Source organism: Gambusia affinis, linkage group LG12 (genome assembly GCF_019740435.1).
Source record: "Gambusia affinis linkage group LG12, SWU_Gaff_1.0, whole genome shotgun sequence".
Classification (NCBI taxonomy): Eukaryota; Metazoa; Chordata; class Actinopteri; order Cyprinodontiformes; family Poeciliidae; genus Gambusia; species Gambusia affinis.
In genome coordinates, this window is record NC_057879.1 from 4,760,608 (window position 1) to 4,787,719 (window position 27,112).

General features: G+C 40.9%; 2 protein-coding genes across 3 annotated transcripts in view; both read left to right on the forward strand.

Moving 5' to 3' along the window:
- The first annotated feature begins 165 nt into the window (after positions 1-165).
- Positions 166-20,816, forward strand: scp2a (sterol carrier protein 2a). 2 transcript variants are annotated; one of them, XM_044135016.1, is made up of 17 exons: positions 166-265; positions 368-539; positions 1,432-1,489; positions 1,663-1,734; positions 1,854-1,985; positions 2,749-2,813; positions 3,121-3,247; positions 3,835-3,898; positions 3,983-4,069; positions 4,367-4,517; positions 4,603-4,750; positions 5,662-5,769; positions 8,455-8,608; positions 10,222-10,321; positions 15,176-15,305; positions 18,611-18,690; positions 20,357-20,816. In XM_044135016.1, exons 2-17 carry the CDS (start codon positions 402-404, stop codon positions 20,450-20,452), a joined length of 1,710 nt encoding a protein of 569 aa, XP_043990951.1. In that variant the 5' UTR covers positions 166-265; positions 368-401; the 3' UTR covers positions 20,453-20,816. The 2 variants fall into 2 exon arrangements, with proteins under 2 accessions (XP_043990951.1, XP_043990950.1); XM_044135015.1 differs by having other exon boundaries at positions 197-265; positions 463-539.
- Positions 20,817-22,960: 2,144 nt separating this feature from the next.
- The window catches only part of LOC122841593 (protein shisa-like-2A), a 69,220-nt gene continuing 65,068 nt past the window's right edge, over positions 22,961-27,112 (forward strand). Inside the window, exon 1 of the mRNA XM_044135021.1 lies at positions 22,961-23,115. The gene's annotated coding sequence lies outside the window, so the exon portion shown is untranslated. The remainder of the gene's footprint in view (positions 23,116-27,112) is intronic.

A 27,112-nucleotide genomic window follows, 5' to 3' on the forward strand; every position in this document is an offset into this window, starting at 1 on the left:
CTGGATGGAAAGTCTTCCGTTGTTGACGTCTTTAATAAACTTTGAAATAAAAAGTTTCTCGGCCGGTAGATAATCGCGTCGCTGCTATCAAACTACAAAAATGGCCGAAGGGGGTGGAGTGGAGCTCTCTGCGACCTGGATGGGGCGGGGCGTGAAATGTCTCATTCACTTTTAAAGAGAACGCAGCATACGAGTTTAACGAGGAATGTTTGTGGAGCCACAATAACGAGGAACCAAAGCATTGCAGTTGTGCTTCAAATTGACTGTAAGTATTATGAAGGAATGACTTAAAAGCGTGATATGTCCACTTTAACAATAGTTAAATCTAAATTTGTTTCCTAGTTCAGTCGTTCAACTTTTTTTCCAGGTAAGCGACGCATCTCGTATGTAATAGACGATCTATGTTGGTAGGCGTCGTCTCCCGATGCTGTCACAGCCGCTGTTTTTCCTCTCTGAAATCAGGGCTAGTGGGGAAAAGAACAACCATGGCACCTGGAAAAAAGAACAGAGTGTTTGTTATCGGTGTGGGCATGACGAAGGTAATATTTTTATTCTTTACTCACCTGCTTCGACTTGCAGCGTAGTACTTCCGACCAGGCGCTGAGAAGTTTGAACGTTAGCATCGGAGGCTAATTCCAGACTATGAACTTGCTACTGAAAGTTTCCATGCTGTTATCAAACCCGTCTATTCATGGTAGAACAGCCTGAGACATTTACAAACACCATCACCCCGAATGAAACAGAATTCTTATTAATATTAGGTTCATAAATGGTCACTGCCCAACTCTGGAAGCTAAATTCAGGCTTCAATATGACAGTTTTGCGGATTGATAGAGCTGTGCTTTCTGTTGCGGCACCAGTGGGTCATAGTTCAAAGTCCAGAGAGTTTTCAAAGTGGGCCAGAGGTCGTCTCTCTGAGAGGGTTGGTTAGCCCCCTTTTTGCAACTAGCTTTCAGCGGCCTAAGTTAGACTTTCTAAGAATAAAAAAAAAAAAAAAAAAAATATTCATGGCAGAAACAAAATCCTTTGAATTCTGCTGATGGCACTTTTTGTTATGTCTTTACTTTCTTTGTTTGTGGCCTGAATACATAACAAAATATGTAGAAGCATGTATTAAATATATAATAAATACAGAGTTAACCACTATGAAATTCTTCTGATGTTTTAATCAGATGAGTGTGTAACGTTTTGGGGGTTGTATGTAGATCTGTCTGTTTTACTGATAAGTTTTCAGAAAACAAACAAACAAAAAAATGACTTGCAGAGTTTTTGGGTCATATTTTTTTAATTTTTGGCACAAAGGATGTAGTTTATTGACATAAAAGCAGGGGAAGGGGGAACCCCTAACAATTTGAAGAGAGAACGTAGTAAAGTACCAGGTTATAATTTCTGATGTTCAGAACCACTGATCGGTTTTGTGTTTTTCTGCAGTTTGACAAGCCTGGAGCCAGAGGGGACTATGACTACCCTGACATGGCTAAAGAAGCAGGTGATCATTGATGCAACAAGATGGAGCTCGATTTCATTTAGAACACATGTGCACAGCCATAAATGATGACAATTCTCTAACGATTGGCCACTCCAGAACCTTGACTTTGTTGTTGTTTTTTTATGTTATGTGACATACAAACCATGTATGATCCGTGTTTGTGGGTTTCGTAGGTGAAAAAGCTCTAAAAGATGCAAAGATCCCGTATTCGGCCATTGAACAGGCCTGTGTAGGGTATGTTTACGGTAAGACTCTCAGTGAAATCTGTTTGTTTTTTTTTTATATAAAAAATTCCTTTATATAAAAATTCCTGTATTACAGATTTCAGTAGGCCTGAATGCTAACGTCTGTTTTATTGCTAAAGGGGACTCCACATGTGGACAGAGAGCGATTTACCACAGCTTGGGCCTGACGGGAATCCCCATCGTCAACGTGAACAACAACTGCTCCACCGGCTCCACCGCTCTCTTTATGGCTCGTCAGCTGATCCAGGGAGGTGAGTCCCAGAAAAGAAGCGCCAGACTTTGGGGCGCGTTCACGCCAGCCCTGTTCAGTCCGCTTTGGTCCAACTCTAGTCCGTTTGCTCAGAAAGTCCGGTTCATTTTGGGGGATTTGTGAACTGCGCAGTCGAACCAAAAAAAGTGAACTCTGGTCCACCTAAAAACCTGGTTGAAGTGAACTCTGGCACGGTTCGGGTACGCAAGCGGACTACGGTGCAGAGCATTCTGGGTAACAAACTCGAGTCTTGCTCTGGAGCGAGAAACGGTTTGTGGTCTTTTTAATAATGACAAGAGAAATCCTCCAGCTGTGAACATATGACATCACCTCATTTTTGTTTACATTTTGTGAAGACGAAAGCAGCGCCCTGTAGATTTTCGTGTCATTTCCTGCTGCGGTTCTTGGCGCAGCGCCTCCACAGGCGAGGGGTGGGAACAGGTTTTGGATTTTTTTGGTTTGGATCATTTGATACGGTGTGGTGTGAAAGTGAAGCGCACCAGCTGAAAATTTAGCAAATGTTGAAATTTCTATCCCCAGTAGAACCAAGTCCACCGGGCTGTCAAATGTGAAAACAACCCTTTTTTTTTTCTTTTTTTTTTTTTTCAAGAAAACCAGACAAGACGGCGTATCTTTTGGATAAACAGAACTTATGCCCGACCACTTGAGTCTAATAATGTCAGTTTAGAAAAACAAACATCAAGTAGCAACAACCTTTGCAGTAGACTCCAACCCCCTGCTCTAATTGAATCCACGTCTTGCAGGTCTTGCCGACTGCGTGCTCGCTCTTGGTTTTGAGAAGATGGAGAGAGGCTCCTTGACCTCAAAGGTACGACTCATTTCTTCATGAGCAGCAGAACTGACTGCGTCTCTCCTTTCTCCCTTCATTATTTGGTTCATCCCATCCCTCTGCTTCATTATTTCCCTTGTCTTCTGCCCTTTCTTCCTTCTTTGTGAATGTTTTGCATCTTATGATGTGAAATTACAGCAACAGAACTGAAGACTCTTTAAAATTCTAAAATTTCTCCAGGAAAATGGTCAAAACCCCGGTCATTTTCTTCTTTTTTTTTCATACGTTATTTATGCTATGTAGCTGCAAACTGATTTTATGTCTTTCTCTTTTTCCTTTTTTTCAGTACATGGATCGGACCAATCCAATGGACAAGCATATGGAGGTGATGATCAACCGCTATGGGATGGCGGCGGCACCAGGAGCGCCGCAGATGTTTGGCAACGCCGGCAGGGAGCACATGGAGAAATACGGTACTTTTAAAAAAATGTTATTAGCTTAAATTTGTGTACGGAATAAAACATAATAGATGTGAGCAGCAATAATTGTTTCTGTAAGGTCATTGCTGAGATCATTTCATGCTTCAGTGTTGTGTTAAAGCGCAACTTTGTGCTCCAGAACAACACCTGCTGTTTGAGAGTTGGTCACACTGGTGACGATAAATCAACATGGCAGCTCCTTCGTTTTTCTGTTCGGGTTAATCAGTAATGATGGGATGTAATTTGTGTCTGTATCAATAATACAGTAAATCTGCTCTTTAGAGTTTATCCAGGAAAAAATAACTTGTAGGAACTAAAGACGCTACATACTTTCAAAGTTAGCCGAAGTGCTAAGATAAAAATTAGCTCCACTGTTAGCGGATTAGCGAATGTTTGCTGACTATTATCTATTATCTTACATGTAAGATTACATTCAAGCGATTTAAAAATTATTTTTTTTTTATCACATTATTGTCATTTGGTGACTACTTACTGTATATAAATGCTGACATAGCAAAACTGTTTATTTGTTTTTTGAAATTGGATTTTTTTAGTTTTTGTTTTTCCTCACTTTTTCTTAGGTACAAAACCAGAACACTTTGCCAAGATTGCCTGGAAAAACCACAAGCATTCCACAAATAACCCGTAAGATGGAGGGGAAGTAGCAGTTTGTGTCCCTGGGTTTTACTTTTGTGTGTTACACCATTTTTTATCCTATATCGTCTGCAGGTATTCCCAGTTCCAGGACGAATACAGCTTGGAGCAGGTGATGAACTCCAGGAAGGTGTTTGACTTTCTAACTCTGCTGCAGTGCTGGTAGGAAAATCAGTTACACCTTTTCTAATAATTATGTTGTAGTTTCCTTTTTTTTTATATTTACTGTTATGCTGGATTGTAAATTAGGGTAGTTGTCATTTTAACCTTGTTTTGTTTAACCTTTATTTGTTCAGGGACAACAGATGGAAAAATACCTTTTTGGCTACTTCTGGTGCATTTACAGAAATATTAATGTGCATTATCCCTCAACAAAATTCATTTCCTTCCAAATTGTACTAGTAGGAACTGTTGGCTTTAGAAGCAGCGATTAACCAGAGGAATGTTTTCTCCTTACAGCCCAACTTCAGACGGCGCCGGAGCTGCGGTTTTGGCCAGCGAGGCCTTCGTTAGGAAGCACCGCCTTGAAAACCAGGCGGTGGAGATCGTGGCTCAGGAGATGGTGACGGACTTTCCCTCCACATTCAGCGAAAACAGCTGCATTAAGATGGTACGCTGCGCCAAATGAACCTGCTCTGATGACTAACGGACAGATTCGAGAGCCGTGAGCGTTTTTTTCCCCCCGTGGCGTGCAGGTGGGGTACGACATGTCTCGGCTGGCGGCTAAGAAGTGCTTCGAGGCGGCGGGCCTGAAGCCGGGCGACGTCGACGTGGTCGAGCTGCACGACTGCTTCTCCGCCAACGAGCTCATCACATACGAGGCTCTGGGCTTGTGTGAAGAAGGTAAAGCGGGTTTTCTGTACTCGTCGGGGTTTCCTCTTGGAGTTTTTAAAGCCTTTAAAGTTTCTGTCTGACGCTGCTGATGTTAACTGCGTTCGTGTTGTTCAAATGCAACGTGTGTCAACGTTTGGGACGTTTTCACAGACGTTAGCTAAACATTTCGTCTGAGGTCATTTTCTTTCACCTTTCCTCTCCCTCTACTTCAGATTGTCGCCTCGAGTTTTACTTAACTCCTGAAAGCAGCCAGGTTCACAGCCAGACAGGAAGTATCCGGTGTTAGTTTTTCAAAAATAAAGTCATTTTGAACACTTCATAATGTTTAATTTACAATTAGTGTAAGTGCGCAAATATGGACAACTTAAACTTATTTGATTATCGTCTACTTAACAAAAATTATTATTATTATTCTTTTTTTAAAGAATGCCATTCCATTTCTGTTTTTAGATTTTAAAATAAAGAAAAACATAAAACTGGAGAAAGAAAATGTTTCTTTCTGTGGGATGTTGAGATGTATAGAGGGAAAAAAAAGTATAGGTTCTAACTTAATAAGAAAGAAAGATCTAAAACTATACCGCTGGTGTTTTAATGCGTCACTGAATATCAATTTATCACATGAAAAAAAAAACGCTTAAAAATTTAACAACCGCATTCGTTACCAAATTTCTACTCTGTTCCATGTCCCTGCTGAAAAAAGACACCCCACAGCATGATGCATCCACCTCTATGCTCTACTGTTCAGGCTGGTATTCGGTTTTCCAGCACAGTGAGCCAAACAGTTCAGCTGGCTTTCATTTTATTCCCCACCTTTGCTGACGCAGACGTAGATTATTCCTAGCTTTAAAATGTCCTGCTTCTATAAAGATCCAGTTTTGGCGCGTGCATCAACCGGCTGTTGCCCCGTTTGTGTTTTCCAGGTAAAGCAGGAGAACTGGTTGACAGAGGGGACAACACGTACGGAGGGAAGTTTGTGATCAACCCCAGCGGCGGTCTCATCTCTAAAGGACATCCTCTGGGTGCAACAGGTACGCAGACCTCATCGTTGTCCATCCTCCCTTTTTACTTTGCTTATTGGTTTCAGAAATTGAACTTTTTTTCTTTTCTTTTTTTTGCTTGTTCATTTTGTGATTTTCTTTTCTGGAAATGTACATTTTGACTCTGAAAAGTTTCCACTGTGGCCACTAGAGGGCAACTGTCTCCCGTTGGTGGACAGCCAGACTGGAAGTGGGTTAAAGTGACGCTTGGCCTGCATGACGGATACCGGCCCGCATCCTCTCTTCTGCAATCTGTTCACATTTTCCAATCACTGACAACAAGCAGACTGGGCCACTGGTCCAGCATCAGGAGAGGAGCCCATTTCTGTCTGTCTGCTTTATACTTTTGTATCTAGTTTCACTGCTTGTCCTTCTTTAGTCACACGATTTCCCAGATCGAGTCGTCGGCGCTTCCCTCCTTCGATCGCTCTGAGCTGTTGGCTCACTTGCCGATGGATCCTCTTTCAAATGATTCTCATGACATCCAGAAACTGAATATTGTCATAAACAAAGCATTTTTTTAAATTTTATTTGTTTTAATAAAATATATATATATATATTTTTGTCAAAAAAGCCAAATTATGTTAATCATGGTTGATTTGTAAAAGTAAGATATAGGGTAAAACATCCAACATTGGAAAAAAAGACACACATCTTAAGTATTTTTAATGTAGTTTTACTCTTAGTACACTGGAATTAAGACAAGAACTACCTTAAAATTAACTTATCAGCAAGAAAAAACAGCAGTTTGTTTTAAGTCAACAATCCCTTTATATACATGGAAAAAAAACTAATTAAAAGTGAAATAATCAGCCAGTGGAACTGCAACTTTTTCATCAATATTAAGGAATTAATTACTTCAAACAAGCTCCTATTTCTTGCTGAAATGTTACTTGAAAGTAAGTTTTGTCTAATTTCTAGGGTACTAAACTGGAAACTGGACTAAAAGTCCCTGGTAAGATTTAGTTTTTCTGCAACGTGAAGTGAGTGGTTGTAATGTTTTGCTGATTATTTAATACCTAGCAAGACCTATTTATCCGCCGACTCTTTACATCTTCCCAGAGGAGCTATCTGCAGATCTCCTAATTAGCATTCGGGCTAATAAATTTCAGATCAGATTAGCAGTCGTCATGGCGCCTCTCTCAGTCCGATAGCTTTAGTTTTTCCAGTCGTATGTCCCGATTTCTTAAATTGAACAACTAAATTGCTGTAATTGCTCTTCCTTTTTGAACATTCTCCAGTGGCAACCTGCTGTCTGTTTGCATCAAGGTTGCTGCATCTGACGTTTCCATCTATATTAATCAACTTTATTACAGTTTTTAGCAGCAGAGTTATAATTGGACACTTGAATCAGCCTGACCAGCTGTCAATGTTTAAAAGAAATGTAAATAAGTAGCAGCAATAAGAAGAGAATTCTGCTAGCAAGATCGGGAAAATGGCGTCTGTCTCTTTAAATGAGTTTCCCCCTCAAAGAATTTGTGCAACAAACCTTGCTATAGAAATTAAGTTATGATCACATACTTCTTTTTTTTTTTTAAACGGCAGTGTTTCATAAGATTGCCATTTTTTTATTTTTACATTTTTTTGGTTTATATCATGTTAGAATGTTATTTCCTCATCAGAAACATGCCTAGAGTTTTGGTTTAATTGTTCCAGGAATGTTTGAGAAATCACTGAATCTCCCGTGGCAACCATTTGGGGGTGCCTAAGCATTTGCTCCCACAAAGCCCCGCTCATTTCTACAAAGCTCCGCCAGTTTTCACAAAGCTCCTCCTCGGAGCTGCAGCCTTCAGCTAAACACTCGTCTCTCACAGCTCCCTCACTCGGCTCCTTCAGACTAGCCAGCAGCAATTTGCAAACACCTGGTGGAAGAGACAGTGGTCCAATTTTAAGACGTCAAATTGGAAAGTCAATGTTTGTTTTTGGGTTTTTTTAAGGGTAGAGATTGCTTTATTGTAACTGTAGCACTTTTTTGCCTTTTTTTCTGTTTCTGTTCTGATTTCAGGATTTAGCAGCAACTTCAGATCAAGCTCAATCCTGCAGCATCTTTTTTCTTGTCATTATCCTTCCAGAACCCTTCCCTTTTTACTTCAGTTTGTCCACATCTGAGCAAAGCATATTGGTGATGAGCAGATTTCCTTTTTTTTTTTTTTACTTTTTCTTTTATATTCTTTTTCTTATTATTGGAGCAACAACTAAAAAGGTCAACACAGGTACACAGAGAGCAGAACACAGAATGTTATATGCAGCAAATTTATCACAACTCAAGGTGACACAGTTACTTGATTGTGCTATAAAACGCCCGGAAAAACACATAATACCCCCACTTTAACAGCTAGATTTATGCTTTCGCAAAGTTTACCAAAAATGAGGTGGTATGAGCAGGGTTGTGATTCTGCTGTGAGCACAGCTCATATCAGAGTTGTTCCTTTGTGGCCTTCCTGCCGTTCAAAAGACAATCTTTTTCTGGATTTAAACATGCGAGTTCATAAAAGGAAGCCTAGCAGACGTTCCGCCGTTTCCTTCGCCGCATTTTGTCCGTATGCTGACGACGACGATCATTGTAAGCTCAGAAAAACCTTACAGGCAGGTTTTTCCTGTAATGTAGACATCATCAGCCTCTGTCTGTGTGTGTGTGTGTGTGTGTGTGTGTGTGTTCGTGTTCGTTCCTCCTAGGGCTGGCTCAGTGTGCCGAGCTGTGCTGGCAGCTGCGAGGACAGGCTGGCAGGAGGCAGGTCCCCGGAGCCAACGTGGCCCTGCAGCACAACATTGGCCTGGGGGGAGCCGTTGTCGTCACCATCTACAAGATGGGGTTCCCACAGGAGTCCAGGTGACCCGTCAGAACCACTTTGTGACATTATTCCAGCACACGGCGACGGTATTTGTATCCATTTAACTCCTTCTGCGTCTTTTCGGAAACCAACTGTGTGACGTTTGACGTGTTTAATGTGGTAGACAAGCACAACGTGGCGCTTAATTGATCCGAATCAGAAAGTTGCTTTATTGATCACCAGGGTGAAATTGCTGATTTGTTGAGAAACGACTCCCATCCAAAGTGTTAAATATTAGTAAATGGCAGTAAAACCATCAATCATATAAAAATTTTACACGAGTTTGAAATTGCAAGTAATTTAAACAGGACCCAGGAATGAAAGACATCAAATGAAAAATGTAAAATAAAAATTAAAGCCAGAGTCGCTTTGCAAAGAGTAGGTTTTAGTCTGTAGATATGCAAACTTGGTACAAACAACCAGACCAATCAGTACTTCAGGGTGTCTGCGCATCCTTAAAAAGTCTAAAATTCATTTATCTGAAAATAAGGCCTTAAAATGTGTTAAGTTAATTAGAAAAATTAAAATAATTTTGGCCTTAAATACAAGTATCCCTAGATATATTAGGACCTAGGGATAATATCTTGGTACTCGTATACCTAGCTAGCAAGGCTATATTAGTACCGTAGTTAGTTAGCGGTAGCATCACTTCTGTTGCCTGTAAACCCCTGTAAGTTTGGCACTGCGGTGGTTAAGACTGCAGAGAGTGTGAGAAACACAGAGCTGTGGCCAAGAACTACAAATGTATATTTAGGGCTTTTTCATTCCAAATTTTAAAAAGGTCTTACAGAGTTTTAAACTGAACTTCCTGAAACCTGCAAATACCCATTGAGAGGTTTCAGCTTATCTATATATATAAAAAAAGGGTTGGGAATGCTGTTGCAAGGCATCGTATCTTAGTGCTGTCAACCGTTCGTAACCCTCGTTTGCATGTAGTCGGCATTTGTGTTGTGAATTTTCTGTGTTTCTGCAGCATCTCCCAACAGAAACGGCTGAGAGTTCAGTCCTAAAAGTTTTTAATCTTCCCCGGAGCTCCCTGAGGCTGCGGTTTAATCCTTCACCCCTACAGATCACAGTTGTGTTTGTCTGTCTTTAATTCCAACGTTTTCTCCACTTTTTTCGCTGCTACATTTAGTCCAAAATGTGGTCCGTTGTGTATATTTAGAAATCAGGCCCAGGTCACTTTGCTGTTTTGTTAAAAAACCTTGGTGACATCTCGTCCTTTGTATCTCCCACAGTTGTAACCTACGTATTCGCATGTTGTGGTAGAAAATGAGATCTCTGGTTGAGCGGAACGGAGAAAAATGTTAATTGTGCCGTGCGGCTCGGCTCCTCGCTCTCCTCTGACTCCGCTCTAGTTCCACTTAAGTCAGCGACCGCAATTAAGAGGTGCTCTGCTAGCGGGTGTTTGGACTGGATGTGTGTATTCGATCACACTAAAGGAGCGCTCGCAGCATTAGCGGTTCTGCACTAAATCACCCAGGATGCATGTTTTCTAAAAAAAAAAGTTGTGATTTTTATCTTTTTATGTAGACGGAACTGAACTGATACCCATAACCTCCGTGGGAATGCATCTATTGCGTTTTTACTTACTTATTTTTAATTCTCCTAGGTATATCATCGGTTCAGCAGCCAGCAGCTCCGGCGACGGGAGTCTGGAAGGGTTTAAAGCTTATCCTGTCTTCAAGGAGATTGAGAACCATCTGCTGCAGGTTTTTATTGGTTTTGTGTATTTTTCTACATAGAAAATCTAATCGAAATGAAGTTCTTGTGTCACGAGCGTAACTTTTGCTTTCCTTCTTGTGCTGAGTGCATATTTCGGTTATTATTGGACCAAAACAGCACATTTCCATGCAGAAAGTGAGAACTTCTGCTACATTTCGCATCGCTCACATTCAAAGTCCAGCTCTCCTAACAGTTAATATCCTGATATAGGTTTGACACGTCGCCGTATTCAAAACATACATATCAGTTGTTTAAATATTGATTCATACTTTGTACCTCCTTTTGTCAACAGCTGGACAAAAGCAACACAGTTCGCAGCTGTTTTTCCACGTCACCCAACCTCAGATGTTATTCTCCACAAGTTCAGATTCGAAGCGACAAAAAAACAAAAAACAAAAAACATTAAAGTGACGCAAGACTGAACAAAACTAGCCACAAATCATCTCTATATTTTGATAAGATGAATTGAAACATTGTAAATTATCCATGTTGTTTGCATTGTGTGTCATATTAGGACTTTTACAAATGCTCGAAAGCGTCAGGATGAAGATGCTGAATATCCATCCATCCATCCATCCATCCATCCATCCATCCATTTTCTTTACACCCTTCTTCCCTAAATGGGGTCAGGAGGGTTGCTGGTTCCAATCTCCAGCTGCGTTCCGGGCGAGAGGCGGGGTTCACCCTGGACAGGTCGCCAGTCTGTCGCAGGGCAACACAAAGACATACAAGACAAACAACCATTCATACACACACTCACACCTAGGGAGAATTTAGAGAAACCATTTAACCTGACAGTCATGTTTTTGGACTGTGGGAGGAAGCCGGAGAACCCGGAGAGAACCCACCATGCACAGGACCAGCGGAGCAGAAAGATCCCCGGCCGGGAATCGAATCCAGGACCTTCTTGCTGCAAGGCAACAGCTCTACCAACTGCGCCACTGTGCAGCCCAAGATGCTGAATATGAAAACGAGTAAATCAACAGGCGACACAGAACGCAGGAAACACGCCGAGCAGCAGCATGTCGTGCAGCTCAGAGACGAGCCACCAGAACGTTAGCCTAGCAACACACACCATGTGGTTTGTTACAGACAGCCGTACTTTTAAACATGATTTAATATAAATACTTCAGTGGGAGAGGGAACATTGGTTAATAAGTATGAAAGCAAAACATGACTCATACGGCAAACGGTACAAACAAAAACTAAAAGTAGCAGCAGGGCGGAGATCAGGATGAAAACCGTCTGAGCAAATTACTTCTAACCTGATTTCTCACCGTTTGACGAGGGCAGAGATATTAAAGTTAATCGTCTTTTATTAGTTTATCGGACAAACCCTGGCCTCCGTTGGACCTGAACTTGGTGTTGAGTTGCGTCTGTTTTGACGTCGGGACGTGGAAAACCCAGAAGGTTTCTGCGTGAATGTGGGTGGATGGTGAGCCGTACGTTCGCCACGGTTACCATAGTGAACTAGAACTAATGACATAACGAAAACGGGAATCGAGAAAACATTTCTGGCAACTGAAATAAATTGAAGCGCAAATTAATGGAGAAAAACGACTAACCAACCGGAACCATATCGTGCGGTTATAAAACTAAAAGATCCTGAAATCAGAGATGAAATACCTTTCCTGTTTATGAATCTATTTATTAGACTTTTGAACTGATGTGAAATTGATTTTCTTTTTTGCACACAAGCAGAGTGTCATCTGTCGGTAAATTACGTCACTTCTTACTCCCCCTGGCGGCTCCGCTGGTCCGCAAAACCGTGGCAACAAAATTTGGAGAAAGCACCAGATTCAGTTGGTTGTTCAACAATAATTGAATGCATTTTTCTTTCTAATTCTTTATTGATGTAAACACAATCACAGGACAATACTTAGACCTTATTGAGTTCTGTGCCAAAAATGTAACCAAAGTACAAACAAAACCTAAAACTACTCCAATAACCAACAAAACCTGAAGTAAAACTAAATGTTTCACTAGTAAGAACTAGCTAACACTTTCTTCAATCTAATTAAAGATAACCGAGTCACAGCAAAGTACAACTAAACCACAACGAAAAAGGTAAAACCATCATAACTCTGACGTTCGCTAGGAAAAAACGGAGCTTCCAGACAACTCGGTGGAGTTGGGCAGTGGTTGCTATGGAAACTCATATTCAAATAGCCAGGCTCTTGTCATTTTAGACGACGCACGACTTGCAATACATTGACTGTGTTTGCTGTAATCACCCAGTCCTAATTAAAAGTTGTGGGCTATCTGAAGGTCATGAACCTTATCAAAGCTCAAAGCTTCCCGCCCCCAAGCAGTGCATGATGGTTAAAAACTGGTGTCCATGTATCTTTTGTCACTCCTTGGACAAAAGAGCCCAAAGTCCTCTCTGACCCTGAGTTAGGGAAATTGGCCGTAGAGGATGACTGACCACAGACGAAAGGGGCCGTGAAGCTTGCCGAGGCCCGACCTTCATCTGTCTGTGCGTTAGCGGGAAACATACCATCAGTAATCACGGAGGTGAGCGCTCCCCGTGTGTCTGACGCGGTTTTTAATTTGCTTTTATAATTAAAAATCATTTGCCTTTGATACCGCTAATTGCAAACCACTGCAAACAACTGCCTCCCAGAGACGCCTAATTGGCGTGTAATTTAATCTCAGTCATCGGTCGGCAACAGCTCAGGGGTTTTGTGGAGGACATTAGTGAACAAACGGCATCATGAAGTCAGAGGAACACAGCGGACAGGTCAGGGAGGCAGCTGTTGAGAGGCTCGAAGGGGCAGTAACATGCTAGCGACGTGGCTCCATTTTACAGCACATTGAGGTAACTAAATCAAATATGACTGAAAAGAAATTTGACTTTGTAATTTAATGCCTTGAAATTGGGCTTTCGTCACTTTTAAGAAGCTCCTGCTCTTTCTGAAGCTCCGCCTTCAAGAAGTCATCACAACATGGCTCCTCTATTAACCCTTTAAGAACGTTTTTACCAGCGTTTCACTGAGCAGGAGCTCACATAATGTTCTCAGCAGATGCCCACTGTTACCAGGTGTTTGCTAATTGCTGCTGGCTAGTCTGAAGGAGCTGAAGCTACGAAGGTGCCTCACAGACGAGCAGCTGCACCTTGAAGGCGGGGCTAGGTCCAACCAGGTGTTTTAAACAGCTGTATGGTTGCCATGGGCGATTAAAGGATTTGTCAGACATGCGTGAATGAATCGAAGCAACACTCCACTTGTGTTTTTGTTCACCTTCCAGTAGGCGAGTGACAAACATTCAGCTGGAGCCACAATGGAATGGATTAGGAATTGAAGTGCATTTGTTTGTTAGAACGGCCCAATCAAAGTCCAGACTTCAATTAAATCTAGAATTTTTAGCGAAACTGTCAAAATTAGACACTCGCCGTTCAAATTCAATTAAACTCAAAAATATATTGTTAACCCCAAAGGAAAATTAAACGTTTTAACTCATAATAATTAGAGATCCTTCTAAGAGTTATTGTAAATAGTGATGGCCGTTAGCAGGAAAGATCTCCTGTAGCAGTCTGTACTGCAGCTCATTTGAAGAAGCTTCCGACTGAAGACTGCCGGTTAATCCAGTCTGACCGAGCTTGACCTGTTTCTCAAACAGATCATAGGACAAATGTTGGGCTCTGGATGTGTCCAGCTGTAGCTGCAGCACACGTGTGTCCTGCACAGCGTGGTTTAAAACAACTGCATGCTGCAATTTTCAGACTTCTAATTAAAAGTACAACTGTATATATATATTTTATTAAAATGTTTTTCTTCACGACTTACAATTCTGTTCTACCTCTTCTCAGTCTAAACCAGTGTTTAGACTGGTTTAGAGCGGGTGTTTAGACCCGCTCTGCAGGGGGTCCCCATGCAGAGCGGGGACCCCCTGCTCTGCATGTTTTAGATGTGCCTCTACACCAGAACAGCTGATTCAAATGATTGCATGACATCTTCTGCAGCCACCAAGTACTGCAGGAGCCTGTTAATCACCCAAAGATTCAATCCAGGTGTGTGGCAGAAGGGAAACACCTAAAACATGCAGGCAGGGGGGCCCCGAGGACTGGAATTGGGAAACACTGGTCCAACCCATAAAGTTGCACTAAAACACACTGAGGTGTCTTCTCCAAGGCACTGCGGTGGTGAGTTCAGATGAACCAGTTTCCAGTCTTCGGTGCAGAGAAATATTGCGGTACGTGTGAATGTTCCTGGCGATGAGGGAGAAGTCTTCATTGTCATGCTGTGTGACCTCCCACTCTCCCAGCTGTCAGGAAGTCTCTCTCTCTCTTTCTCTCTCTCTCTGCTCCGTTGGTCCTCATCGCCTTTCTGAAGAGCTCGTTCTGTTTGATTATGGGGGTGTTTTTGTTTTCTTTTTGAGTGAGAGATTTCCCCCAGTGAACATGTGGGTGTTTTTTTTTTTTTTTTTTTTGCCCTGCGAGGAGCCGATAACTTTAACCCATTTAAGGAATGCAGAATAGCTGTCAAGAAAGGAACTCGGACGGCTGCTGATGTGAAAGAAAACAAAACCGAATCTTCTCGTAATGACTGGCTTTTCTGGCCGAGTCGCTCGTAAAAGCGTCACATAGTGAAGGACGTAAACAGATCATGTTCCCACTGAACGATAAGGCTCTCACTCTGTAATCTGTCGATCCGCGTTGCGTCTTTATATAGAATCCCTTTTTGTACCTTGACAGATGCAGACGCATTTTCCTCCTCAGGTATGGCGTTGGGCAAACAGAGCAATGCATTTTAATTTTCACCAGTCTGACTCTGACTTTAGGTACCGTCCATCTGTCAGCCGAAGGTCGAGAGACTCTGAGTCGCCCTGTTGATTTCTTTCAGGAAGGAGAGAAACTCGTCAGGAAGGTCGGCGGAGTGTTTGCTTTCAAGGTGAAGGACGGCCCTGATGGGAGAGAGGCTACCTGGGTCGTGGATGTGAAAAATGGCAGAGGGTCTGTCACAAACGATCCAGGTATGTGTCTGAATGGACTTAATGGAAAGTCTGCAGTCGAGGACAAATTGTTGTGGTTTATTGATGCTTTTGCCAGCAAGTTGGACGGCTTTATTTTCTTTATATCGTCCTGTCTGGTGCGTTGTCTGATAGTTGTTTATAGTTGAAAGGTAGGAATTAAGCAGTGTATGAATATTTGCAGTTTCTCCCATGTGACACTGTCTGACAGAAAATATGGAGCCCTCCTACTGGTTGATGTTCAAGGAGCAAGACAAATATTGCATTCAACTATTTTATATTGAATGTAGCGCTTTAGCATTAGCTTGTACTAAATGCAACGTTGGTGTAGCGCACAAGCTGAAACGTAATGCTTTTCATTAGGGTTAGCATAGCTAACTTTTTAGTTAGTGGTAAGCTGTTATGAACAGCTTACTCTCAGTCTTTTTTCTTCCTCAGTAAGAACTTCCACACCCAAGAGTGTTTGTGCTTGGTAGCTTTGCTTTTCTTCCCTTTGTGTTTTTTCCCCCCCAGGAAATACTTAACAACCTAGGCTAAAGTAAAAACACTTCTATCCGTAGCTCCATGATGACTTGGTCAACACAGACTATACAACCAGATATTTCTTTTGTCTGTTCAAAATGTCAAATATAAACGAGTTCCCTGGGTTTGCTTCCTCAAACCCAATTCAAAAATAAATAACATGTTTAGTTGAGCTAAGTTGAGCTCCAAATTGAACTGGAGAAAATTGGAATGAAATCACTTCAGACTAAAAGAAATTCTTCCCTTTGAGACTTGACTCCATGTTTTTATTGCTATCTCTACTACAGCAATAGCAAGAGGGTTCTACTCTCCTGCTATTGCTGTAATAAAGAGAGATATCAATAAAACCATGGAGTCAAGTCTCAAAGGGAAGAATTTCTTCTAGTCTGAAGTGATTTCAGTCCAATTTTCTCCAGTTCAATTTGGAGCCGTGTGTTCAACACAACACTCTCGGTGTTGTGTTGAACACACAACACAATTGTCGGACTATAAGGACAGTGATTCTCCCCCGTTGTGCATGAAACAAGAAACAAGACAACATCAAGAAAAGGTAGGAACTCGGTCGCAGTTCACGGATGGAATCTGCTTAAAACTCCTCTTGCCATCCACTTGTTGAAGAAGCCGTTCATCTAGAGCCGGATGTTGGTTGTATAAGCTGAATTGCATCCTAGACATGCTGCTTCCTAAGTGGCCACCAAAAAAACTGCTCCATTAGATGGACTCCCCGGTGAAACTTCCTGCATCGAGGCCATTATTTCTGAACTCTGCAGTGTCCTTCAAAGTGGAGTGAAATGTTCAGAAAGCTACTAAAAGCTCATGTGGTGCAAAACAACCTTTTTAAGGGAGTTTCAAAACTCTTGAGATGATGGACTTTGTTTGGACACGTCTGTAAAAAACAAAAACAAAACAAAAAAAACAAGTAAAAAAAACTCTTTATTTCTTCCGTGGTGTCACTCGGTGAGCAGGGAGGGAAGGTAAATTCACTGCTGGGAAAACTACGGCAAAGAACGGCCTCCGTTGGTCACCAGGTCTCCATAACAGCAATCGGTGCGCAAATCTTTGTCTGTACTCCGCTCCTGTCGAAAAAACTCAATTTCTATTAAATAAGAAGTTAATTTAATATCACAAGTGACTAAGCTTGGTCATGCGTTCAGTCAGAAAAATTAATAATCGTGGCAGCAAATTCTTCGTGGCATGTTGGCTCTCTGCAGGTTGCAGCGGTGACATCATCGGTGAGGCGGCCGCCACAGTTCTGGACTCAAAGAGGACGTGTTATGCTAAATCCCTCTTGATATTATCCCCCCTTGACATGAAAAGGGACTAAGCCCCGCCTCCTCCAGGCACACTGAGCACTTTCAGCTACTGTGTTGCTGTACAAGCAGAGCTCAAAGTTATGGCCATTTCTTTTCAGCTCGGAATTGCAATCAGAAAAGATTGCATGCAGAGAGGAGCTAAATTCAAAGTGACACGATCATTTTCCTCTCTCTCTCTTTCTCCGCCGGGCCTCAGATCTCATTTCGCTGCTTGTTCCTCCTCCTCCCGGGCTTCAGCCTCTCCCACCTGCGAGCCCGAGCGAAAGGGACGAGACAGAAGGCCAGGAGAGGAAATGTGATAAACGGCAGGCGGCACAAAACATTCCTTCATCACTTCGTTTCCTGCCTCCGCGCTTTCTTTAGGAGGGCGTCAGTGGCGTTAATTCTTCATTTGAAACACAGGCGCTGTGCGGGATGAACGAGTCCCCCTCTGAGGCCTTTGGTATAATAAGACGTTTAGTTAAAGGCAATGTGCGAATCGATTACATGCGGGTTTGGCAGAACAGAGAAAATCCAGCAATGTCCGTGAAGGACCTGTCAGGGACTCGGATCTGCTTTTAATTACTTTTATTTCTCGTGTACGTTTCTCCTCTAATCCCCCTTCCCCCTCCCTCCGTTTTTGCATTTCATTGAACTGGGAAAAGAAATAATAAATGTGCCACTCGGCAGGACTTCACACACTTAGCACTTCTTCATTCCGCTGCTTCAGCTCGGTGGTGTGTCCTCGTTGATTCGTCGGAGCGCCGGCGGCTCTTGCTCCATATGCACAGGGGCGGTCCCAGCCTGCTCGGTGCCCCCGGGCCCAACATCACTTAGATTACCATGTATCATCATAAAAAAAACCCCCTCAAGATTTATTATAATATTTTATCTGGGAAAAAATGTGGAAAAAACTGGAATATTATAACCAACCGTACCAAGGCACAGAATACCAGAGTCAATGCCAAGAAAACAAATATTAAAATAAATTGCACCATTAGTCAAGTGTTTTATATAATCATTTGTACTGCACTTCCATTTTGATCAAATTTCACTGCACAACTGTCGATGCACATGTAAATTTGAAAATTCAGATAACTTACAGTATTACCCTTAAGCACAAATCAATTTGGACAACAGAAATATGTTTTTTTAGCATGTCACGACAGTGTAATATGAGGCAGATAATCTGAAAAAGCAAAAAAACCATCCCTTGACCTCTTATTGCCATCTAAAGAAATGCAACCGGAAACAACCAATTCCTTCCAGGGCGACTTTCCGCCGCTCTGGAACTCATCAAAATGCAAATCGGAGCCTTCTGTTCCGAGCGCGGCGATATAAGGGACCGAGATGAGCTTTTCATCTGCGATCTGAAACGTAATATGCCTGTTGTCAAACGCCAAGTGGTTTTTGAACTCGGCTTGAAGCGTTTGTGCTGAAACTGCTGCGGTGAATCCGTTTTGCTGTAAGTATCTTCTTTTCTTTATTTTGCAGGTCAAACGGCAGACTGCACGCTGTCCATTGGAGACGAGGATCTGCTGGATCTCATGACAGGAAGGCTGAACCCACAAACGGTGTGTTTGCTCACGTCGGGTCCAATATATATGTGTGTGTACATGTATATTTCCACTGTGAGATGGCCCGGGGACACACATCTGCTCCATGGCAACTGTGTTTGCCATCTTGCACTCAGTTTCATTGTTGATATGAGAGGAAAGGGGGAAATTTTAAAAGCAATCTCCCAGTTTCCATAAATGAATTGAACTGAGATGAAATGACCTTTGACACTGACCTGTTGTCGTTACAATGCCGGCTGAAAGCCTGTTAGGATCGTGTAATCGTGCCCGAATATATAAATCTTTTTTTGTATCCAAAAGTTACACACACCTGATTAAATGCACGTTTTTAGTCATGTTAGGACATCTTAGAATGTTAGATTACTTCGAAACCATTTCTGCCTTTTAATGTGACACAGTGGAAAGCAAACATTTAATATACACTGTTTAAAAGACATTATGTCACACTGAATCAATTTAAATGTTTCCCGTTGCAGCTGTATTGATATTATTTAAGTTTATACATTTAGTAAGTGCAAGAACCATTACAGTCTCCATTCAATCCAGCAACACAATCTGAAGCTAAAAATATACCAAATGCTTCTTTTGAAAAATTTTTATCGTCGCAAGAAAACGTTTAAAAAAAGGAAACAAATATATAAAACTTAGATGTAAAAGTCTGCACTAGTGTCTTGAGGCAACTTTTGGCATATTTGCCCAAATTTCCTCAAATCTCCCTCACAGATTTCCTTTCAAAACTGGTTATTATTTTTTTTCTGGTAAGGCAGTTTTGGTGACTAGAAAGCTAGTCCTATTTCTAGCTAGCAAGACTAGCTATTTCTGGCTAGCTAATCGATTTGGATAGAAAGCTGCTAGCTTTCTATCTAGTCTAGTTAGAAAGTTAGAGGGTTTTGGGACTTTTAATGATGTTTAGTACTACAAAGATAGTGCTAGTTGTTGAGCTAGCTGGAACTAGCTTTCTAGCTAGTTGTTGAGCTAGTCCCAGCTAGCTTTCTAGCTAGTTGTTGAGCTAGTCCCAGCTAGCGTTCTAGCTAGTTGTTGAGCTAGTCCCAGCTAGCTTTCTAGCTATTTGTTGAGCTAGTCCCAGCTAGCTTTCTAGGCCTAGAAAACTAGCTGGGACTAGCTCTCCAGTACTAGTCCTTCATTTACAGTCCTATAACCCTTTTGGGTTTTAATATTAAATGCTAAAATTAATTTAAAGTTAGTTCAAGATATTATTTTAAGGGTGTGCTAACTTGTGTAGCCAGGTTTTTGCTGCACTTGTGTTGTTTTATGTGTTTTCCCTTTAAACAGAGTTGTTTTTTTTATCCCCTAGTTGACTTGCAATGAGGCAGAGAGAATTTGGAGATTTTTAGATCTTATAAACTAGAATCAGTATGCGGAGAACATGTGCCCTCAAGCACACAGTTGAGGCAAAATAAACTCCTCATTTTGATAGCCTTCGGCTGACAAAACCAGCCAAAGGAAATAAAACGATGGAAATAAAATAAAATAAAGGAATAAAAGCTTGGATTTTAATTAAAAAATAAAACTTTTCTCCGTTTCGGGTTTCATCAGGGACCTGACGTTTCTGTGAAAAAGGCCCACATGTCACGGCTATTGCTCGTAAGAAATATTAAAATGGACTTTTCATCTTTTGTCCCTTTATCTCTGGTTGCATCAGGCGTTCTTCAAAGGGAAGCTGAAGATCACTGGGAACATGGGAATGGCCATGAAGCTGCAGAACCTCCAGGTGACGCCGGTCAAAGCCCGGTTGTGAAGCCTTGGAGGAGCTCTTTGTGCAGCCCCTAACATTGAAAACTGGGCTCATGTGGAATTAATTGAATATTAAATGAAATGCTTTGATTATGCGCCCGGCTCCGTCTCAGGAGGAGGCCTGTGAAGCTGCTACATGTTTTTTCTTCTTTCTTTCTTCCTTTCTTTTAATCAGTCAACAGAGCTGTTATTCATGTTGTTGGTCCTGCAGAAATGATCAAATGCCGTCACAGATTACAAAGCACAGCGTGTCCTAAATGATCCTGGAGCTAATTGAAGTTGTTCTTGACTTTAAGTGTTTCATAATCAATCTAAGGACGTGAATGTAAAAGATCTAATGTTTGTAAAATAAAGTCTTTAACTCTGAATGTCTTTGGAGTCGTCGTCTCTGCAAGTTTTAATGCTTCTAAATGGATGTTTTGAGTAAAACTTTGCTATAGTAAAAGATATGAATTCATCCAGAAAGCCTCAGATTGAGGCTTGCGTATATCCCTTCCAGACATTAATTATGTAATAATTTAAGAGGTATGAATGATATGAATTGAACTTTTCTTATACGACCTTGTTACAAAGCGCGCTTACTTTTTTCAAAAGCAACAAAGCCGATTTAAGGAGCGGAACATGGCCATGCGTTTTCAGTCATATTTAGTTTGGGGTTGCAGCTCAACGTTAGCCCGCTTTTGTTTCTTTTAATGCCTAGAAAATCATTTTCTAGGCTGAAGCTCCCGTTCGAGTCCAATTTTCAAATGCCTGACCCCAATTTCCACCTTCAGGATAGGAAGGATATTGGTTTGTAATGATACAGAGAAAAATGACTGAACACAGTGTGTTCCTCGTGTGAAAGCCTTTGTTGGTGATGACAGCTTTAGATTTAACGTAGGAAAAAACTAAAAAAAGGTTATGAAGTTTACACAGGATAGACATTTTGAGATGTTTAGCCTTTATTGTACAAAAATTTCTGATGAAATGCAGATGAATTTCAGTATACACGGGGGGAGGGGGAATATTATCAATTTTATAAGAAATACAATGGATGGAAAAAATGAAACTCCAGTTCAGCACTAACCAGTTTAAAATCTGATCATTTAGACCAGACATTTTATTAGAAATGCAACAATCATTACGTAGGACACAGATGGTGGGTTAAACACTTATATTTATTTGCGCTCCAGCACATATTGGGATTGAGGGAAACAAAACAGTAGAAAGGGAAGGGGAGAAAAAAGGACAAGTCAACTTTACAGTTAATACAGTCAAATAAAAAAGTGCAAAAATTGAGGGAAAGATGACAGAAAGAATGGGATGAAAATAAAGGAAAGTGGTATCTTAGGATTCCAAAAAGAGTATGAGGAATGAGAGAAGGAAGGAGAAACTATTAACAGATCATGTTTCACAATACAGCAGCATAATACAGGAAACACCAATATTATGGAGGAAATGAGGCAACACGGCATTATTGTCGTTTGTAGAAGATATGAGATAGAAAGGAGAATAATGGAGGGATTCTGGAAAAAAAGGAAACATTTAATTTAATTTAGTACACTACACCTTTACATTAACATTTTAATTGTTTAATTTGTTATCCATCCATCCATTTTCTTACACCCTTGTCCCATAGAGGGGTCGGGAGGGTCGCTGGTGCCAATCTCCAGTTACTTCCGGGCGAGAGGCGGGGTCACCCTGGACAGGTCGCCAGTCTGTCGCGGGGTGTGCTTATTATTTATTTCTTTATTTTTGAAAACATACCGGAATAAATTGAAACCTTTTTGAGCCACCCTTCATGTTAGCAGGTGCAATCTAAAAGTTCCTTACCGAGCTGAATCACTTCCTGTGGCCTTTTAACTGTAGGCTATTTGCCTAATAAAATTCATGAAGAAATAAATCAAATTCTGTTAGAAATCAAGTAATTCGATTTAAAAAAATACTGGGTTATTTAATCGCATTTAAAGTATGTATGTATGTATGTATGTATGTATGTATGTATGTATGTATGTATGTATGTATGTATGTATGTATGTATGTATGTATGTATGTATGTATGTATGTATGTATGTATGTATGTATGTATGTATGTATGTATGTATGTATGTATGTATGTATGTATGTATATATATATGTTAGTGTGTGTGGATGTGAATTTGCACATTCGTGCATACCATTGAGGTGTGTATTATTAAATTCTCTCTGAGATCATTGATGAACACACTCCAGTCTGGTAGGTGGCGGTAAGTGCACCTTAAGTTGGTGGCCAGCCGCCAATAATAATGAAAAAACAAACAAACAAACAAAACAAAAAACAACGAAGAAGAAGAAGAAGAAGAAGAAGAAGAAGAAGAAGAACATTCATGAAGATGAAACAGAAGGTTCCAGGATGCGCCAGGATGCCGCGGGAGCGCCAAATTTGTAAATGTGTTTCGGCAAGTTATTTTTCGGAAACCTCATTTCTAAGTTGTTGTTTTTTTTCTGGTTAAGTTATGGGAGCAATTTTTTGTGTCTAAACTGCGCAGCAGATAAGAAACGGCCCGACCACGGTGGTTTGTTTGGCTGCTGGGATTCCTGAAACATGTGAGGAGGGGGAAAAAATGGCGTCTGGTACCAGCAGCAGATGAAAGATGGACACTGAGGCGATCTCTACAGGCAAGCTGAGGATCCGCCCGACTGTCAGAGGTAGGGTGGGTTAATTCAAACAACTGTTCCAATGGCGGATCCAGAAGATGTCTCCAAATAAGAGCTGATGCTGGTTTTGGTTGTTAATGAAGCCCAAAGCGCTTGGCTTTTTGCTGTGCGGGTTTGTTTTTATTATCTGCTGAGAGTCTGTGAGCTGAGAAGCATTCTGCTGTGCTAAATCTTTCTGTCTTGATTGTTTTTTTTTTGTTTTGTTTGTTGTTGTTTTTTTGCGCTGTCATGCGACCGTGGAAAGTTTTGCTGCAACTAGTATTTTAAAGTCCGAAATTAATGGTTGATAAATCCGTTGCGAAAGAAAGATGGCTGCCAAGGCTTTGGCGAATACAGTTAAAAGACTACAGGAAGTGACTCAGCTTAACAAATATCACTATAATAAACATTGATAACATACATAAATGTTAAAAATGATAATTTATTGTGGCTATGACAAATACTATTGGGAAGATATTTTTTTGGGTTGAATTAAGGTCTTTCATTTACATTTCAAAGGAAAACTTGAGTACTTAAAAAGCAGTACCTTTTTTATTTTTTGTATCATATTGGTGTCTGATATTATGACAATATCTGTCTATATCTTACTTGATCACATTTTTGTTCTATTTCTCGATTGTTGTGATAATCGATAGGACAGGTTACTCTCTATTACAATCTCCAGTAATTGTTTGGCGCCCTCTTCTGGACAGCGTCACGATCAAAGTTTATATGAAGCATCCATTCCTCTCAACCAGAATTTGAAAATTCTTGGTTCTGATCAATGAGAAGGACATTTTAAAGATGACACAACAGACAGTAGGAGAGTTTTCATGAAAATAAGTCCAAAGATAACGCTTTGTGTTTTTAAACTTACCAACGTCCACCTGCATAGAGTTGCTTTAAAACCTTAATGAATGAAACATTGACCAAATATTTGATATGTACTGACAATTTTGGTGATGGCACTCAGGACAGGTTTCCTCCGTCGCTGACCGTGTTTTTTTATTTTATTTTATTATGACTTTATGTTTCTGTGTTCTTACAAAATAACCGTCCTCCTACCAGTTTTCCGTCGACTTTGTGACAACATCCGGTCGCTGAGTCATGTGACTCGTGTGATGCAAAAAGAAGGGTTTTCATTGAGGAAACCATCGCATTGTACCGCTGAAACTTGAAAGAAAAACTGGTCTTTTCTTTCGAAATTGGTGTATTTCCATTAAACGAATTTATTTTCAAAATATCATCTTGTATGGTCAATGGAAATGCAGATATGCTGTTACTCCACAATGACTGACGGCATTGTGCTCAAGACGCTGGCTTAAAAAAATACTGACGCTGTGTCAAAGATGGTTTCCTGCTCACCTGGTTTTCGTCTACTGTTGCCTTTCAGACCAGTCTACATATTGACTTCTGACATCGCGGTGGTTTTGTCCAGACGGCCCATTTTCTGCACACCAGAGAGATGGCTGTGTGTGAAAATCCCAGCAGAGCAGCAGATTCTGAGATCTTGAAACCCTCTGACACTCGCCGCCATGACACTCGCCGCCATGACACTCGCCGCCATGACACTCGCCTACAAAGTTACATCTTTCTTCATTCCATTTTTGATTCTCGTCTTGTCTACCTCTACATCTCCTGGTTTGCCTGATAACGTGGCCGGTCAGTCATTAACCGAGGTCTGATGGCGTTGTTGGACGTTTCCACAGTGCTGTGTTGATTTTAACTTCTACTTCCCCTGTTCTCCGCCTTCCATTCTGCTGCCCAATTATTTCCCAGTTCACCCAGTCCTCCTCCCTGTTGGACCTTCTGCCACCTTCCATTTGGATTCTCCTCATTGTTATTATTAGTGTCTCTGGCTTAATTCTGACCCTCAGCTTGTGGTCATCCGGTTTGTCCGGTCGAATCATAATGGGCATCCTAATGGGGATTTTTTTTAATGCACTCAGTGTAAGTGGGTGGGAGGCTGGTTAACTGTGAGAATATATTTTTTGTTTTGGTTTTTTCTTCTTCCTTTCCTCTCAAGAAAACTTTGGAAGGTCATCTGGTGCTTGGAAAACAACAACAACAAAAAAAAATGTTTTCAATCTACAATAATTTACAGATCGGTTTTCTACAAAAATCTGAATACTTAAATTTTTATAAAATAATTTTTTGTCATTTTTTTGCAAAACAGTAAAAATGAAAAATAGAGAACACAGAGGTTAATTTAGGAATGAAACCATGACATATGAAACGCTGAACGAAACGGATTTGTACCCGTTGAATTTTTTATTTATTTTTTACACTTTTTTGCCTGATAACAATCATTAAAGTTAAATGTATTTTTTTGGGTCTTTCTGAATAACACGAAGAGGCAGATAAACGTGGGGAGGTTAGTACTCTGACCAAATAAAAATCTAGCTGACACCCTTGGGCAAGAAAGGCAAAAAAAAAAAAATCCATTCTGGTTGTTTTTTGTGAAAAAAGCAAAAAAATGGAAACAAGGTGGTTTTTTTGTTTTTTGTCCTGCACAATGAAACTCGTTGGAGTTTGTGGTTGTAACGCGACAAAATGCGAGAAAATTCACAGAATATGAGACGCTGTAGCTTTAAGAGGTTTTAACACCAGATCAACAAATGTGGCAAATGAAATTCCTCTTCCAAAAAAAAAAAAAAAAAAAACAGCCAAAGGGGAAAAACAACAAACCCAGTCAGTTTGAAAGGTGAAGTTAAATATTTTACCGCTTTTAATGAAACAGAAGTCCAAACCGCATTCAACCTGCGCCGGTGGCTCATGTCGCGTTTCTCTGGCTTCAAGCAAGATTTTCTGCGTTCATATTTTTCTCTTTGACATTAAGACGCCAAAAACACTTTATTCAAAAGTAAAAAGCATCGTGTTTAAACAAATGAGTGATGCTTAAAAATAAATAAATAAATAATATATATATATAAAAATCCTTATAACAACTTTTATTTATTCCCATGTATGCATCCTATTTCAAATCACAACAAAGGGGGGGGGGGGGGGGGGGGAAAGATCTGTTTACAAAATGAATAAATAAATAAAAAGTACCATCAGTGTTTTTTCTTAGCAAACAAACTGAACTATTCTGGACGGGTGAAATCTCTGAGCCACTGTTTAGTTTAGAGCCGCTGTTTCTGATCAAAGCTTCGTTCCGTGTCGTAAGGAGTCCAGTAAACGGACGTCGTCGCCCAGCGTGATTGGTCGGCATTCTACAGTTCATCTGTGTTTATTGGTTTTGCTTCATAAACAAGGTGTCTTTTTTTTAAATTCTTTTTTAAGTTTTCTATTTGACAACGGTCAGGGAACCAGGTCTGGTTGGTCTGGAACCGAAGGACTTGTCTTCATTAAATAGAAAGATTCTCTTTCCACCGTTGGCGAACCCGACCCGACCCGTCCCAGTGTTGTTGCTGCTTGGCCTGATTCGCTGCTTAACATTTAACTCGGAGAGGAATGAGTTAAATCACGGCCATCATGGTCACACGATGACTGACCTTCACACTGGTTTACATTGATTCGATGACACATCCAGAACCATGACTGTTAGATATGTCACTCTGCCACACATGCTTGTAAATTATTAGGAAATAAATCTCGTCACAGTGGAGTTGGACCGCTTTTACTTTAATCAAAGCTGTAAATTTTTACGGAATGGGACGATAGTGGCAGCTGAACAGTAGAAGTAAACGGAGCCTGGTTTGTGGCTTTATGGTGGCCTTACGGTGGCTACGCTACGGCTAACATGCTTCTCCTGTTGGTCGTTTAAGGCAAAAGAAACGAAACAAAAGCGGTTTGAGTAGGAATGCCGAAGACAATCTGAGATGGATAAGGAAGCGTGGCGTTCAAGTTTTTGTTTTGCATTAATAATCGAGGGATTTGGAGGATCCTGGAGGCTCACAAGGCAGAGAAGCAGAAGGAAACGTCTTGTTTTTACCGTCAGACACGCCTCGCAGCCAGAACATCCTGTTTTTGAACCGCACCGTTCTTTCATTCTTTCTCTTTTTTG

Excerpts from the sequence above, each read along its gene's own strand:
- scp2a (XM_044135016.1), top strand. The coding sequence starts at position 402 with ATGTTGGTAGGCGTCGTCTCCCGATGCTGTCACAGCCGCTGTTTTTCC. Across the intron at positions 4,070-4,366 it reads CTAACTCTGCTGCAGTGCTG|CCCAACTTCAGACGGCGCCG; the intron begins GTAGGAAAATCA and ends TTCTCCTTACAG. Across the intron at positions 18,691-20,356 it reads GAAGGCTGAACCCACAAACG|GCGTTCTTCAAAGGGAAGCT; the intron begins GTGTGTTTGCTC and ends TGGTTGCATCAG.